This window comes from Protomyctophum bolini, assembly GCF_963924005.1.
Source record: "Protomyctophum bolini genome assembly, chromosome: 3".
Lineage (NCBI taxonomy): Eukaryota > Metazoa > Chordata > Actinopteri > Myctophiformes > Myctophidae > Protomyctophum > Protomyctophum bolini.
Window position 1 is genome coordinate 25528376 of NC_137864.1, and position 15887 is coordinate 25544262.

The 15887-nt window shown below is 42.9% G+C and overlaps 1 protein-coding gene across 1 annotated transcript in view; it reads right to left on the reverse strand.

Annotated features, from left to right (window-relative positions):
- frem3 (Fras1 related extracellular matrix 3) overlaps positions 1–15887 on the reverse strand; it is a 39785-nt gene that overhangs the window by 12628 nt on the left and 11270 nt on the right. Inside the window, exons 3-6 of the mRNA XM_080759357.1 lie at positions 6139–6285; positions 4633–4863; positions 4007–4132; positions 3317–3568 (exon numbers count right to left, since the gene is read on the reverse strand). Coding sequence (XP_080615483.1) covers positions 3317–3568; positions 4007–4132; positions 4633–4863; positions 6139–6285 — 756 coding nt within the window. The remainder of the gene's footprint in view (positions 1–3316; positions 3569–4006; positions 4133–4632; positions 4864–6138; positions 6286–15887) is intronic.

Sequence of the window (15887 nt, forward strand, 5' to 3'; positions counted from 1 at the left end):
ATCAATCACAATGTTACTGATTCTAATCATTACAGCTTAAAGTTGTACACCTTGAAAGTATCTTGGAATAAGTGAAACTCTGTCAATGTATTGTCTGAGTCTGGACAATACACTGCCTGTTATGATACTAATAATGTTTCGGTTTTAAACATGGGTTGAGGGACAAACAGACAGTGTGGCGTGGCTGACTGGGTCAGCTCTGTCATTTGTAACTCCACACAGGAAGAGAGCTGTCATCCCTCTTTATCCTGCCCTCATCCACCCCTCTTTCCCCTACTCATCTAAAGCCAGACAGCTCTGTCTGAACTCAATGCCAAGGCCTTCAGGATACACCTGAAGACGGAAGATGCATGTGTGTGTTTATGTGTGTGCGCACTAGTCTGCGTAGACGCACAGAGGGCAGGGATATTCTCTACGTCTGCTGATGTAGCAGGTGATAAGGAAGGCGGGTGAAGGGGGATGCGTTTGGAAAACACAGACAGAGGGAAGAGGCAGGAATGCACATCCCAGAAACCCACAGTTCCAATTCATCTCTCCTATCGCCTGTTTATAGACTGTCAATCCATATGTTCAGTGATGCTCATCGACTAGCACTGCACTGCAGTAGTATAGCAAAGTCTATACCTCTAGCAAACGTCTCTACAGGCAAAGGCTTATATAGCCTTATACCTACAGCAAACATCTCTACTCTTGTTCTTGCAAAGTACTCAAGTCTAGCAAACATCTCTAAGGGAAGGGGTAATTGAGATTGATGCTATTTTTCTTCGCAATGTTCTAATGCTTGTTGTGTGCCGCAAATAGCCTACATGTCATGGATGCGATGCGTTGTGAGCTTGTAGATCGTTATCTTAGGAGCACGACACCGACACTATCGTAAGACAACTTATATAGTGGGCTTAAAACAGTTATTTGTCTGAACTAGGCTTTAGTTTAGCAAATTTGTCCTTGAAACAGAATTGTCAAGAGTTGGTTTTGTTGAGAAGTTGGCTGATGGTACAACAGAAAAGTGTTGTAGTGAGGGCAACTCTCAATGCATCTCGGCCACCAACCTAACTATTTACTACTTAGTGACAAAGGGGTGAGTTGGGGGGTAAGATGTGCCAACATGGCAACGTTAAAGATCACTGGGAGGAAGAGCCAGACAAATAACAATGGAGGCCTGATATTGGCCTGAGTCCAAACCACAGGTTTACTCAGCCAGGCAGATGGTTTTACACACACACACACACACACACACACACACACACACACACACACAATACCATTAACACACTCATCAGTGCACAAATGTGCAGCCATATACTCTCTCTCTCGCACGCACGCACGCACGCACGCACGCACGCACGCACGCACGCACGCACGCACGCACGCACGCACGCACGCACACACACACACACACACACACACACACACACACACACACACACACACACACACACACACACACACACACACACACACACACACACACACACACACACACACACACACACACACACACACACACACACACACACACACACACACACACACACACACACACACACACACACACACACACACACACACACACACACACACACATACATACATCCATCCAGCTTTATGGCGGAGGGTGTCACTCCTTGAGGACCCACCAAGAAGCAGAGTCTCAATAGAGGTTTACATTGAGGAGGCTCCTCTTGTCTCTCCACATGTCTGGGAATGTACACTGATTATTTATACATAAAGTTTCAATTGTGCTCGAGTTCCAAATTGCTTGGGAGGCAAGCTTGTTCTACGAGCGCGTCTGTCATTGGAACAAGTGAGTCCGGGAAATGAGCCTTGATTGAATGGTGGGAGAGACACAGTAGAGACAGGAGGAGGAGAGAGATGGGTAGGAGGGTACCAGGCTGGAAGGAGCCGCAGTAAAGGCTGACTTATACACGTTTTTCAGTACAAAATAATTTATTTTCAGTGAGCATTAAACAAAAAAGATTGATTATAATATTATATATGCTCATTCATGCACCATATGTCCTCAGAAATGGAAATGTGATATGCATACACAAAAGAAGCTATAGGGACAAATTATAAGTATGTAAAAATAATTCAATTTGAAATTGAACCTTCAAACTGTATAGCCTGGCTGAGATATCTCTTAACACAAATAAGCTCAACACAGTGTTGAATACCATCAAACAGAGGGCTGGAGTGAAAACATTCCTGTCATTTGAAATCCCTCCACAATAGGCCCTTGCTCACCACCACCTGCCTTTTGGCCCCTACAGACAAAAAGATGCCTTCTCTGTTTCCCCATGTGCTTCACTGAATGCCAATGAAGATGGGGGGCTCTGGAGCGAAAACATGCATGTTTAAAGTCCCTTCATCTGTCAGACAGCGAATACCATAGCATAGTATACTATATAGTATAATACTATACTATAACATAGCATCAAGCTGAGTTGCTAGTCTCGACCTCAGCACCTGTTTGTCGTTAACTACAACTAGAAACATCTAGTTGTCTAAGAATTTAACAAGCACAAAGGCAGACAAATAGACACAGAGAGAGACAGGCAGGAGTAAATACAGGCAGACACACAGACACAGGTAAGCACATGCAGTACAGTATATGATATAGGCAGGAAGACAAGCAGAGTAGCAGACTAATAGAAATCCAGATTGCAGCAAGGCAGATAGAAACATAGACCAGCAGTTAACTATGAGTAAGATGATGAAGCAGGGATCTTTGTCTCCACATATGTTAAGTAAACAGGAGTGTAACATTCAGGAATGGGCAACAGGGCACAGAGAGTATAAACACTCGAAGAACCTCAAGGAAACACTGCATACAGGGAGAAAGAGTTGCTTTTGCTTTTTCAGTGCAAGGCTTTGGTCAGGCGCCATGAGTGTACTTGTTGTAGATTAATGACACTGCTTAGATCAAGGGTAAGATATCACCCGCACCTGTTCTCACTGTAAACATGAATGTAACCACAGTATGGGTAGTTCCACTCTCCCTAGACTTCATGTTAAATCAGATCATACACAGGGCTCTGTGTGCTGTGCCATGCCAACCTACTATAGATACCCACAATTTGGGTTGGGTCAACAGGTTATATATCTATATGATTTCAACGCACAAACACACGTTTGCGTAATATTTCACTGCTTAATTCGCTTTCTTCGTGTAGCAGTGTGAGCTGAGCTGTGATTGGTGCACCTTTGTAGGGACAGAGATACAGAGATACAGACAAACACTGTTCTATAGGCGGCTAGGCCCCTTCGGTGCCATGCCGTAATACTAATACAAACACACCTCAACCACTGTACTCACCATCATCACTGTCTGCCAGGATAGTCACCTTGGCGCTGGGGAAGCTGGCGCCCACCTGGCCCCCCATGGCCATGCTGAGGCTGATGTTGAAGCTCTCCTCCTCCTCGTACAGCGAGTCGTCGATGATGATGATCCGGCAGGGCTTCTCGCGCTCTCCTTTGTCGAATCGCAGCACGCTGGTGTGGTCCTCGGCCCGCGTGATGTAGTCGGAGTAGGACAGCACGGAGCTAGGGATGGTGCCAGTGGCCGTGGCTGGGGAGTAAATATGGGATGATAAGGTTACGAATGTTGTTGGGTATTTTAGTTGGGTGACAGGTGCCATGTCAAGACATAACTGATACATTTTCAGTGATCAAATGACAGCGTTAGGATTACTGTGTGTACTGTATGCCAACTGTTGATTCTCGAACATTTTCATGTCAAGGACCCCCAAATTAATGTATTAGGGCCCAGAACCCCACTTGGAAAAAGTTTGTGCCAGGGACTCCCATAAGAGAGGATCTGTCAAAATAAGAGGAAACATATCAGCCCAGACAATGCACTTTTGGCCAGAAATGTCTACATCTAATTCTAGGGCATAAAAGATTGTTTCTTTCATGCATTCACAAACTCATAAAATGTAGTTCATGACCGGGTATTTTGTGCTTGAGCATAGACAATTCATTCATATGAATGAACAACTCCTCTCACCTTGCTGAGTGAAGCAGACCACCATGAGCTCCTGGCTGACGTCTCCAGAGCGACGGACAGGCACCATCAGCTCTCCGATGTCTTCTTCAATCCTGTACTCGGCTTCAGGGATGAACACCGTCGACTCTGTTTGGGGGAGAAAAAACAACAAGCTGAGCAGCACAGAATCTATCACCAATCTGTCAGTATCGTTGTTACTGTTTGTTTATTTAACTCTTCTTCTAAGGAAGGTCAGGATGTTAGAGATGTAGATCTTTTGCCATTAACCAGTGGTGGGAAAAGTACAACATTTCTTTACTTAACTAAAAGCAATGTAGAAACACTCGTTGTGAGCTTGTAGATGGGCTATTTTCAAATGACCAGGTTTAAATGCGGCTGAAGTGGTTAATGTATGTTTTGTAATATTTATTCAAATCTACAAAGTAACTAGTAACTTATGTTTTCAAATAATCAGAGTACAAAAATGCCTCTGAGATGTAGTGGAGTGCAAGTAAGAGTACTGGAAATTGGAAATACTCCAGAAAAGTAAAAGTAGGTAACCTCAAAACTGTACTTAAGTACTTCCCACCATTGCCATTAACACAGGGCACGTGATTTGAATGCACATAGACTAATAGGATTCCTACCATCTCCAGGGTCCACAATCTCAACTGTGGCAGTGTCGGGGTACTCCAGCACAGACATGACTGGGTCAGAGAGCTGGATCTCAAAGGTCTCCGAGATCTCAAACTCCTGGTCAGTGAAGATCTTCACCCTCCACGTGGCTGTGGTCTGGCCTGGGTTGAACTGGACCTGCTTCTGGGCTTTCCCACGGAAGTCCTTGTCCTTCTCCGCTGTGCCATCCTTAGTGGCGATGCCTGATGGGTAAGGGCAGAAGAGGTGGCAAGGCACATATTTGAGAACTTTGATTGATAGGAAACAGGGATGTTTCGTGATTGTGTTTTTAGTTGAGGCTGCGATACATGTACGTGAGAAAGAGAGTGAGATTTTTTTGCCATGAGTAATAAATAAATGAAAGAATTACACTTCCAACTGTAAGTGAACACTCCATATTTAAGTTGTATTGCTGCATGTACACTGTATTGCTGATGCTCCAGCATCAGTTTTGTAAACTAACAGTGGAATAGGCTATCGTGATGATGGAATGTTCAGTGTGATTAACTTGCCAATGGCTATGATGGTTGGACAACAAAAGATGAGATTGAAAGCTATCACAAAACAAGTCTAATTTATGTCTGTTGGAAAGGACTATGAACGGGGAAACATATTTTATAAACTAAGACTAAGAACGTTTCTTTCCCAGAGGACACAGGAAGTGAAACATCACTCAAACTGGACAGCAGTATTGGTGCATCCTTTTGGGTGTGACTGGTTGTTAGAATGATTAAGTTTAACTCTGGGGTAAACTGGGGCCAGCTTTAGAGGGAATCCGTGTAGATTACCAAAGGGACAGTCTAGCTTGGTGTTTTATGGTACAGCAGCCTTTGAAATGGCACAGTAATACATCAGTAAAGTCTGAGGGGACAGTTAAGAAGAGGGCAATCAGTCTTTCACCAAATTGACAGTTTAATAGGGGCTTGTTGTCTTGGCCTGCTATCTTTCAAAATAGGGCAATCTGAGTTAACACTAACAGTGATAAATTACTCTCTACTGTGTTATGTGTTATACTGTATCTACACTTCCAACTCTACGCTGTAACGAAACCAAAGGTTTATTACGTATAACAAATTAATAATAAGCTTTACAATAAACACACTGTGTAAACGCACTACACCTTTGTACATTGTTCTTGTATATTTGTATGTTATGCTTTGTTTCCTAATGTAATGTATTCCACTGTCTGCCTGTTTTGTTTTTATGTTTTGTGTGGGCACTGCCGATAATGCTAAATCCAGTATATTTACTTTGCATACATAATGTGATGTCCATTAATATGCAGGGTCCTGTCTAAATAAACAAATAAAGTAAAGTAAAGTTTTTTCACAATTATACGCAGTCAATCCATGTGAATTTAACTCCGAGAGCATAGAAATGGAACCAAAATCCCTAGTGAAATGATCACTTGGATTAATTAGACCGTGTAATCAGTTTCAAAGTTGACAGATGTCAGATGAAAGACTGTCATCACTTACTGACGAAAGAGGTTTCTCCCAGGTAACCCCGGCGTCTGAGCGTCACCTCCAGGAATTTAGCGTCTTCATCCACCAGGTAATACTCCTTCTCCAGGCTGATCCAGGACCAGTTGAGACGGAACGGCTGAGGCTTTAGTTTGTTTCCACCTATAACAAATGTACAAACATAGCAAGCTATTGTAAAATACATATAGCAGACTAGTAATCATGCACTTGTAACATAGTAAGTAATATAGTAAGACAAAGTAATATAAGTAGTGGTATATTAGTGAATAGAGATTTTAAAATAATAATAGAAAAAAAAGAAGGAAAAAAAGATATATATATATAATGTGAATAGTCTAAATAAAAGTAGTGTATTTCTTAGTATACGGATGAAATGCAGAGTTGGTATTGTGAAGTGTACCATTAAGATGTAGTAGTATTGAGATACATATAAATAAATAATAGTAGTAATAAAGTAATTGTACAATATGCTAATGCACTTAATTCCCTCCACTTCCATTTGTCGTTGTAAAGAACCACTGAGGCATCTCAATTGAAATCCGTTTTCAGCACTCCAGCTTGAAAGGCATCCGTTAGGAGCCATTTTAAATTTGGAAGGGTAACATGATAACTTAATACCACAGCTTCACTAAATCCCACTTCACAACGCCTCGAGTGTCGCCTTGTATCTCTCACTTTCTTTCCCACTCAGGCGCACTCTCTGTGTCAATCCTTCACCCCCACATCAATTCTTCTATCCCACCTATGTCGGCTAGACAAGAACATACAGTGCAAAATAAATGAATTTCTTTCACATACGTTTTGTACCAGGGACTTTTTTTTGAATGACCTTGCCTTCTTTACCGCTCTCAATCTCCGGTCACCCCATGACCCCCCTCTCTCTCTCTCAATAGGACTAAGCCTCTGCAAGTTATTTTTAATTATACTGTTCGGTAAGACTTTGAAGCTCCATTAGCTATCATTTGTCATCACCAGGTGTGACAGCAAAGTGTGAATTAGTTGGTGTGTGCGTGTGCGTGCGTGTGTGTGTGTGTGTGTGTGTGTGTGTGTGTGTGTGTGTGTGTGTGTGTGTGTGTGTGTGTGTGTATGTATAGTACTGTGAGTTTGTGACACTAAACAAATTACATGTTTGTAATGTAGGTCATTTTCTCTGCTAACTTTTAAGAACCCTCATTATCGTCTGTGAGAGAGGGGCCCGTGGTCATAAAACACACATTTGAACCGAGCAGCATCCGACATGAATGGGCTAAAGCGCAGAGTCACCTGCCGCTGATCCGCAGCTCCATGCCCAATTCTGCTCTTAATCCGTACTATCTCATGACTCAGGTAATCCCTCAAACGAGCTCCGGCAGACTACTCTCGGTCAGCTCCCTTGACACAGCTGCTTCAGAGATTCTTTAGGCTGAACACTTTCGTTGCATTATCACAGTTTTTGTGAGGCCTTTTTTATACCGCCGCCAAGTAAGTACCCCTCTGTCTGTTTTATCCTTTGGTCTCACAGGCCCAGTGACCTCTGACCTTTTGTGCGAATGGCCAGGGCTCAGTGGGTTCTTTAGGTTTAGGCTGATTAGACGTGGCTGTTTCTCCTTGGCTGTGCATGGCTGGTCACAGCAACAGAGGACATGTCGACCTCACACTGCTTCATATGTTCAGTGGGCTAAAGAGGGTCCGACCGAGTTTGTCTAAACACAAAAACAGACATTTAGTGATGAATAATGGCCACTTCTTTCCAATCCACAAATTAGAATCGAACATGGGGCAAACCGTGCGGGTGAATCTGTCAGTTATTATTTCCTGTACCACACAGGCACAACAAATTGTTGAATAGAGAGAAGAGGAAGCACTGCATGGTCCGTAGTTGTCAGTAACTGAAAAACAGGTGCTCATTGGGTTCAATAATAGGTAAATACGTTTGAAGTTCCTTCCCTTAAGGTACTTTAAGTGGGCTGATATCCAAAGGTGAACTCAAAATAAATCCAAGGCACTTCGCTCAGTTGAGTGCCTTGGACCCTGATGAAGGATCTATAGCCTTAACGTGTAGGTCTTTTTTTATTTATTTTTTATCTTTGCCTAGCCTAACCAAATGACAATAAAGGCTTTTTAAATTCAACTCAGTGGAGTGCCTTAGAGTTCACCCTTTTTTCAGCCCACTTTAATACCACAAGGGAAGGAACTTCAAACTTATTTACCAGTTCTAATTGTGTTGGCTTCTCTGGCTGCTGTGTTATCTAATGAAACACGAAATGCCTCAAAAAATATAAAACAAATTCTTAGGGTATGGTTGAGGTGGAGACACAGAGGTGAACCGGACACCTTGCCTGTCAGAAGAGGAGCAGGAAAAACAAACACCTCACTCTACAGAGGACAATTGCACAGGGCTTGTGCTTCCTTGCACAATGAGCCGGCATGGATTTAGGATTTACCTCAGTGACGGAGAAAGGCACTGTGGTCTTTCTGCTATGTGATGGGGAGAATGAAAACACACGGGGAGGTATGATCTGTGTGGGTATTCATTTAGGAAGATGTGTCCGCTTCCTCCAACCCACATGACAACATGAAGACTATATATTCATGCCAAGACATAACAGATTACATGCTATATTATGTGGAATAAGAGTTGGATATTGTTTCTCCTGCTTGAATTGATGTTATGACGCGCAGGCACACACACACAGGCACGCACGCAAACGCAATCACACACACACACACACACACACACACACACACACACACACACACACAAACACACACAGGCCTTTGCTTCGAGTTGGAGACACAGAGCTTCAACTTTCACAGTAGCCCAGCAGGCAGGCTAACCTTCACCATGCTCATGTTTCTGACAGTCAAAGCTAAAAATACAAGGAAACATGTATCATGCCTGCCTTTGCCTGCCCAAAATTCTTCAGAGGTTCATACGGTAGGTACAACACACATGATCAACTGTAGAAGTCTTTGAACGGCGTCCTCGCATGTGACCTACAGTAAGTGTCTCGTCCATGTTCCTGTACAGTGGTATCAACCCCTCACGCATTCTGCATTCTGCTACAGCTTTAGGACATGATTGTATCAAACCTGACCTAATGGACAGGAACCAAGCGGAGCTTTGTGGAACTTAAACATCAATCAACCTTAGAGAGGCACTTGTTCTACCATGACATAAAATACATCTCATCTTCAAAACTCTCTGGCAGACCATGAATGACAAATTGTTGGGGGGCTTTCTTTGCGATGTGGAAAGTGTGCCTTGGCGGCAGGCCTGCTTTGGGGCTGATATACAGTACAGCGAAGCTTAGTGGAGTCGTTATCATCTAGGATTATCAGGTGTACACACACAGCACAGACAAAGAGACCTCTCTGTTTATCATCTAGGATTATCAGGTGTACACACACAGCACAGACAAAGAGACCTCTCTGTTTATCATCTAGGATTATCAGGTGTACACACACAGCACAGACAAAGAGACCTCTCTGTTTATCATCTAGGATTATCAGGTGTACACACAGCACAGACAAAGAGACCTCTCTGTTTATCAGGTGTACACACACAGCACAGACAAAGAGACCTCTCTGTTTCAGCATCCACAATATATACTGGCAGCCTTCGTTGATCTGCTTCCTGGGGAAGACGTTTTGTGTGCTTGAATTCAGAATGTATTTCTGCCATAAGTTACTGGCCGATATTCCCATGACTAATGACAGTAACAATCCCAGCAAATACATTGGATTATAATCAATTAAATAACCTGATACAGGTAGATGTACACTGTGCTACCTGTATGGTTCAGTGCAACATGAAACCAGTTTTACAAGAATGAGACAAACATGCAATGATCACATTGATCATGGTATCTTCGTCCAATGTAATTGATTGTTGCAAATAGGACTTCCATTCCAACATCAAAAACAGCTATGCAGACCTATTCCACCCTACATGCAATCTGGGTACCCATTGGCAAAACAAAGGAAAAACAGCTCCCTCTTTTCCTTTGAATTAGTCACAGTGTATCTCGAGAAACTAGCCCTACATGTAGATCTGAAACTGATAATGTCACATGCTTGAAATGACATCAGGCTTATAGCCTTATATGTCTGAAGAGTGAAGATATTAACATTAATTTAAGCTGAATGTCAATAACTTATTCAGGCCACTGTATAAAAAGCTGTGGTCTCTCTGCCTTCTTATTGGCGTTATTGCACTGTAACTGTGACAGTAGTGACAGAAGGTGCTGTTCCTTTTCACAGGGACATCTTGGAACCAGAAGTATCAGAAGCGTCACTCTTGTCCCTTTGTGTCATCCTTTTCTATATATTCCTGTTTAATACTAGTGCGCCCGCTTGCTGCCTTTTCTTTCTCTCTCCCTCTATTTCCCTTTCTTTCTGCAGATTATGGGCAGATTGACAGCTGTAACCCCCACTGCACGCGGACGCGCACACACACACACACACACACACACACACACACACACACACACACACACACACCCCGTGTCGGCATTGTGCTGGGAGTGGGAATGAACAACTGAAGAGGACAGCGGGCCACAGACTGGGTGGCCCAGATCTCCTGCAGCCATGGATTACTTCTTTTTTTAAGCGATATGTCTCCACTACATTATTGTTCACAATTCAGAAGAGAAGAAATCCTCAATCTAGCTGCTTGTAATATTGTACAAGCTGCCTTATGTTGTTTTCGGAGTGTCACGATTGCGAGGCAGGAGGTTTAGGACCCAAACACAGACAGATAAGAAGAGGACTCGGCACTCAAATGCAACAGAGCTTAGCAGAACTCAAATAGGAGCAACAATGTAACTGACAAAGGAACTGAGAGAACAGGGGTGTATATAAAGACACAGGGATAACAGGACACAGGTGAACACAACTGACAATCAAGACTGGGATAGGCTGGGGAACTAAGAGGACACAGGTGGAAACACTGACAAATCACAAGGTTAGACAGGGCAGGTACAGGGGCAGACAGGAAGTCACAGAATAATACTACAACATAATGGTACACATGTGTACGGTAAACTCCAATCTGGGAACCCATCTGCCAAACAAAGGGAAAACACTAGTGCCTTCTTTTCCTCAGTCTGTGAGAGAGACTATGTAAACTCTAACTGGAAATAAACAACAGAATCAAAGGAACAACAGAAAATAAAACACTAACTATGACTAGAAAACACTGAACACATGAAAAACAAAGCACATGTCATGGATTGTGACACAGAGCTGGCATGCAACTTAAAATCAAACAAAAGCAGATACATTTGAAGGTAACTGAATACATGTCAGTTTGAGTGATTGACAGATTTGATTGATAGATGAAACTTTCAACTCATTGAACCGTCATTGAGAAGATAATTAAGCTTGATATTTATGAGAGCAATAACTTGGGGACAGAATGAGGGGTTAAGCAATGGCTGTGCTACTCCGGAACCACAACTGTGACACTTTTATGAAAGTATCAGAAATAGAAGTCGAAATGCCTGTTCACCATGCAGTCTCCCTGTGGTCATCATTTATGAACTCATTTATTGCAATTTTTATGACAAACAGTTAGACTGCGTAATGTGCGTATCAGCTCAGCCACAAGCTCACATTTCCTAGACTTTCATTCAAACTGACAATACTAATAGTTTCTCCGGGGATGAAATGTTTTATAGGCCAAACACGTTTCCAGATGTCCCCGGTTTCAGTCCCTTAATAAATTAGCCATAGGGTGATTGATGCTAATCGTCGGCATAGCTACAGCACGGCAGGGGCCTACAGTATATCAGAGAAGCAGCATATCAAGAATCGTTGGCTGACATTTTCATGCTTTTAGGCCTCAGTTGGGATGCACTCCAGGAGGCTCTAAATTGCTGCTTAGTCAAGAGACCATGCCGGAAACGAGCTAGCGAGAAGGAGATGTACATTGTGCAGCGCCTTATGCACAGGTTTGCTAAGATCCAATACAAAGGTCTCCTCCTGTGAACACTTGCATGGTTTGTTATGCATGCAGTGTAGGAGGGCCAGGAACCTAATATTTGCTGCTGACCTTGTAACTATAAGGTCACATAACCAAGGTTGCTGTTCAGCATGAAATTATAGCACCAGCATTTGAGATCTCACTGTAGATTAGAGATTAGCCCTTAACCATTACCATGAATAAAACCATAACCTTTAAAGTGTCATCGATATAAAACCCAATATCCCAATCAAAAATTCAGTGCAATTTGACATATAAGATTATTCGAAATCTGACAATACTGGTAGGCCTACTTCAATGAAAAATAACAAAGGTCAAGAAATACTGCAGTACTCAATGCATCAGCTATTGTACGTTACTATGGGTGCATGTGTTTGGCCCTACGTACTATTATTCCGACACCCTACCCAAAACCCCAAACCTAAACCTAACCTCACAGGAAGCCACAAGTTAGTTTCAACTTGCCACGCATATCTGGAGCCACGGGTTAGTTTTAACCTGCCGCAGGTTTGTTTTAACTAGCTTCCACACATGTCGGGAGCCACGGGTGAGTTTTAAACAGCCACAGGTTCGTTTTAACCGGCCACGCATGTCGGGAGCCACGGCGTTGTCAGACTAATGCCTGTCGGACCGTTAGTATGTCTAACCAACGTATGCACCCCATTGTACGTATGTGGCCATAATGACCATACCAGTCTACGCAAAGTGCTTCAAGTAGAGTCAGCAATCAAACCTAAAAACATTATGTACACTAGAGCTTCAGGAGAACACCAAACCTTAATGCCAGACTCCTTTGATTGCACATTCCTCACCAGCTCCTATTTACATAGCTGTGCCACACACCATAGATAGACAGTGGGAGAGTGGGTATCATTAGAGAGACTTCACTTTGACGTCTAAACAGCATGATGCAAGGGAAGAGCAACAATCCAAGAATATCCTCACTCAGTGACTGACAAGATGGGAGGACCAGAAACATTATTAGATTTCCTCATTAATCATTCTGCTGGTATAAATACTGGCTGTGTTCCATGCAGCTATGCCTGGCATGGTATCTAAATGTGTCTGCATTCACATATGGTCCATCCATTGATAATGATTAAGATACATGAGTAATCTCACATTCCCTTTTTTGTATTCTTACTTTTGTTGATAGAAAACATTATTTTTTTCAAATGCTGAACTGAACTGAACTTAACTTCCCCTATGAATTCCAGAGACTTCACCTGCGGAAAGCCGGAGGTGGAGGACATTAATAACTGGAATCAAGGCTACCGGACATCATTGGTATCATCAACAGCATGTTGCAGCAGTGTTGTAAATCTGCACACCACAGTGGCTGGATTGCCAACTTCAGGACAGTGAGTGACACGACCCCCCACAATGCACTGCAAATCACAAGGAGACAGAGTGTCGACCCCTGTATCCCTTTTGACCCGTGTAGTTTACCCTAGTGGCACAGACACACACTTGGCATCACACTGAAGAAATCTATGCTACCAAAGCAATGTACAGTAGAGTGGTATCACAGAATGTTTGGGATTGTCTTATGACTTGTTTTGATATAGGATACTGATAGTGTACTGTAAACCTGCGGCTGAACTTGTTTGATTTACTGTATGACAATGTATGTAATCCACAATAAAATATTTTATTATTTACTAGTTTTATTTATTTTTTATATAACTTTTAACTTTTTTTTCCCAAAAACAATACAATACTGTCATGTGATGTACTGTGGTTCTTTGTGTAGACCCCAGAAAGAGAAACGTCCCAGTAGTATACAGTAGCTAAAGTGGATCTGAGTACACAATGAAGAATAAACAGTAGAGCAATTGGGTGTGTGTATCGGATGGGGTGCAGTGTATGACGGTGAGACAGGGCCGTAATAATAGTACTTGTGTGTTGTATTTAGTTGCTACACTTGGTCTATTGATAAATGTGTCAAGGTACAGGTTTGTCCATATGTGTTACTTCAAATATAATGTCTATGTATCTGCCAGAGAATCACTGTGTTTACTCTTTTATATCCATATTCATACATTTTCCCTGTACTATCCACAACCACAGATTTAATTGCTTTGCTAAATAGTTACTGTATCGATTTTAAAGGTCTGGTGACATTTTCTTTTTTTTAGGTTTTCTGAGCTGAATTGCACCCAAAAAACCTGAACTTTGAACATTCATTAGATTTTCTGTGGTCTTCGTATCGTATTGCCCATATCGTATCGGCAACCATGTATGTACCGTGATACTATCGTATCGCTGTTAAAATGTATCGTTACAGCCCTAATTTCCATGCTGCATTCTCCTTCTGGAAGCCATAGTGTGGTACAATGACATCATATCACCTCTGAAAACCTACTGCAGAAACAGCTTTGCCATATGAGAGCAGATAAGAATAACTGCTGGAGCCAGACATTATACAGTAACTCAACACCACCAGCAGAACACCTCCAGCCACGCATGAATCAAGAGTCACCAAATGAAAGGGACTGGAGGACAAAAAGACAAAGATGGAGAGACAGAATGAGGTGACGGGAACGTGAAGCAAAATAAATTGAAAAAAAGAAAGAAAGTGTGGCATTGTAGATTTCTGCAAACCGCAGATATGTTTGATGCTGATTTTGGCTGAGAAGAAACAAGGGAACGAATCAACAGAATAGACCAGAACGATGAAAGATCATATTAAGGAAGTCTTGGTCCTCCAAAGTGGAAAAGGTGCTTGGGAAAGAGAACTGTTCACGGAGGGGGAAGGGGGGGGGAGTGAGAGATTCCCCAGCTTCTTACAGTGTGCTCACCCCAAAACAGTGGCACCACAGGCCATAAATCGTTTGCTGGCTGTTGACACAGCAGACAGATCAAGTGCACAGACACAGTTAGAAAACAGGGGTGTAACATGACTGTGACCTATATGAGCCGCTCTATAGGCATATACAGGTTACTGTACTACTGTAAAGAAAGACACTTGACCATGTCAGGTGATTAAAAAAAGAAGAAGAAAAAAAGTATGTGTGTACAGATGCAGTGATACAGGTGCGTATACACACAGCTGCACACCCATGCACACACGCACATGCATATAAGTCCCACCAGCCCCCCAGGCCCATTCCGGCCATTCTGTTGAAGAGGCACCATGCACTGCAGACGGAATCTATGGGTTATCAGTCTATCAGAGATCAGTTTGGATTTCTGGGGGAGCCAGGAAAGCAAAGGGGAAACGGGTGGTGGTGAGGGGGTCTTTGAAAGGAGAGCTTCCTCAAGCACTCACGCACGCACGCACACACACGCACAGTCGCACACACACACACACACACACACACACACACACACACACACACACACACACACACACACACACACACACACACACACACACACAGACAGACACACACACACACACACACACACACACACACACACACACACACACACACACACACACACACACACGTCGCAATGTCGCCTCACTTCATTACTAGGGCCGTTCTGTCTGTGGCCCCTGGAGTCTTGAGGCTCAGATGAAGTGCATTCCTACTCCCGAATGATCACATAACACCCATGGGCCTAAGATCTCCCTCCAGAGCTGGAAAAGAATATTATCTAGCTCTATTAAAAAAGAAGACGGAGTACATAGAGGTAGTGTTCTTTGTCTGTCTTTGTGTCATTCAGTGCATCAGTATAGTTTAATTGCAATTCTAGTGAAACCTTAGACCTTTGTCCGTCTGAGCTTGCCAAAGTCAAACGAGCATTTCGTGAAAACTGGTCAGCTAACTGT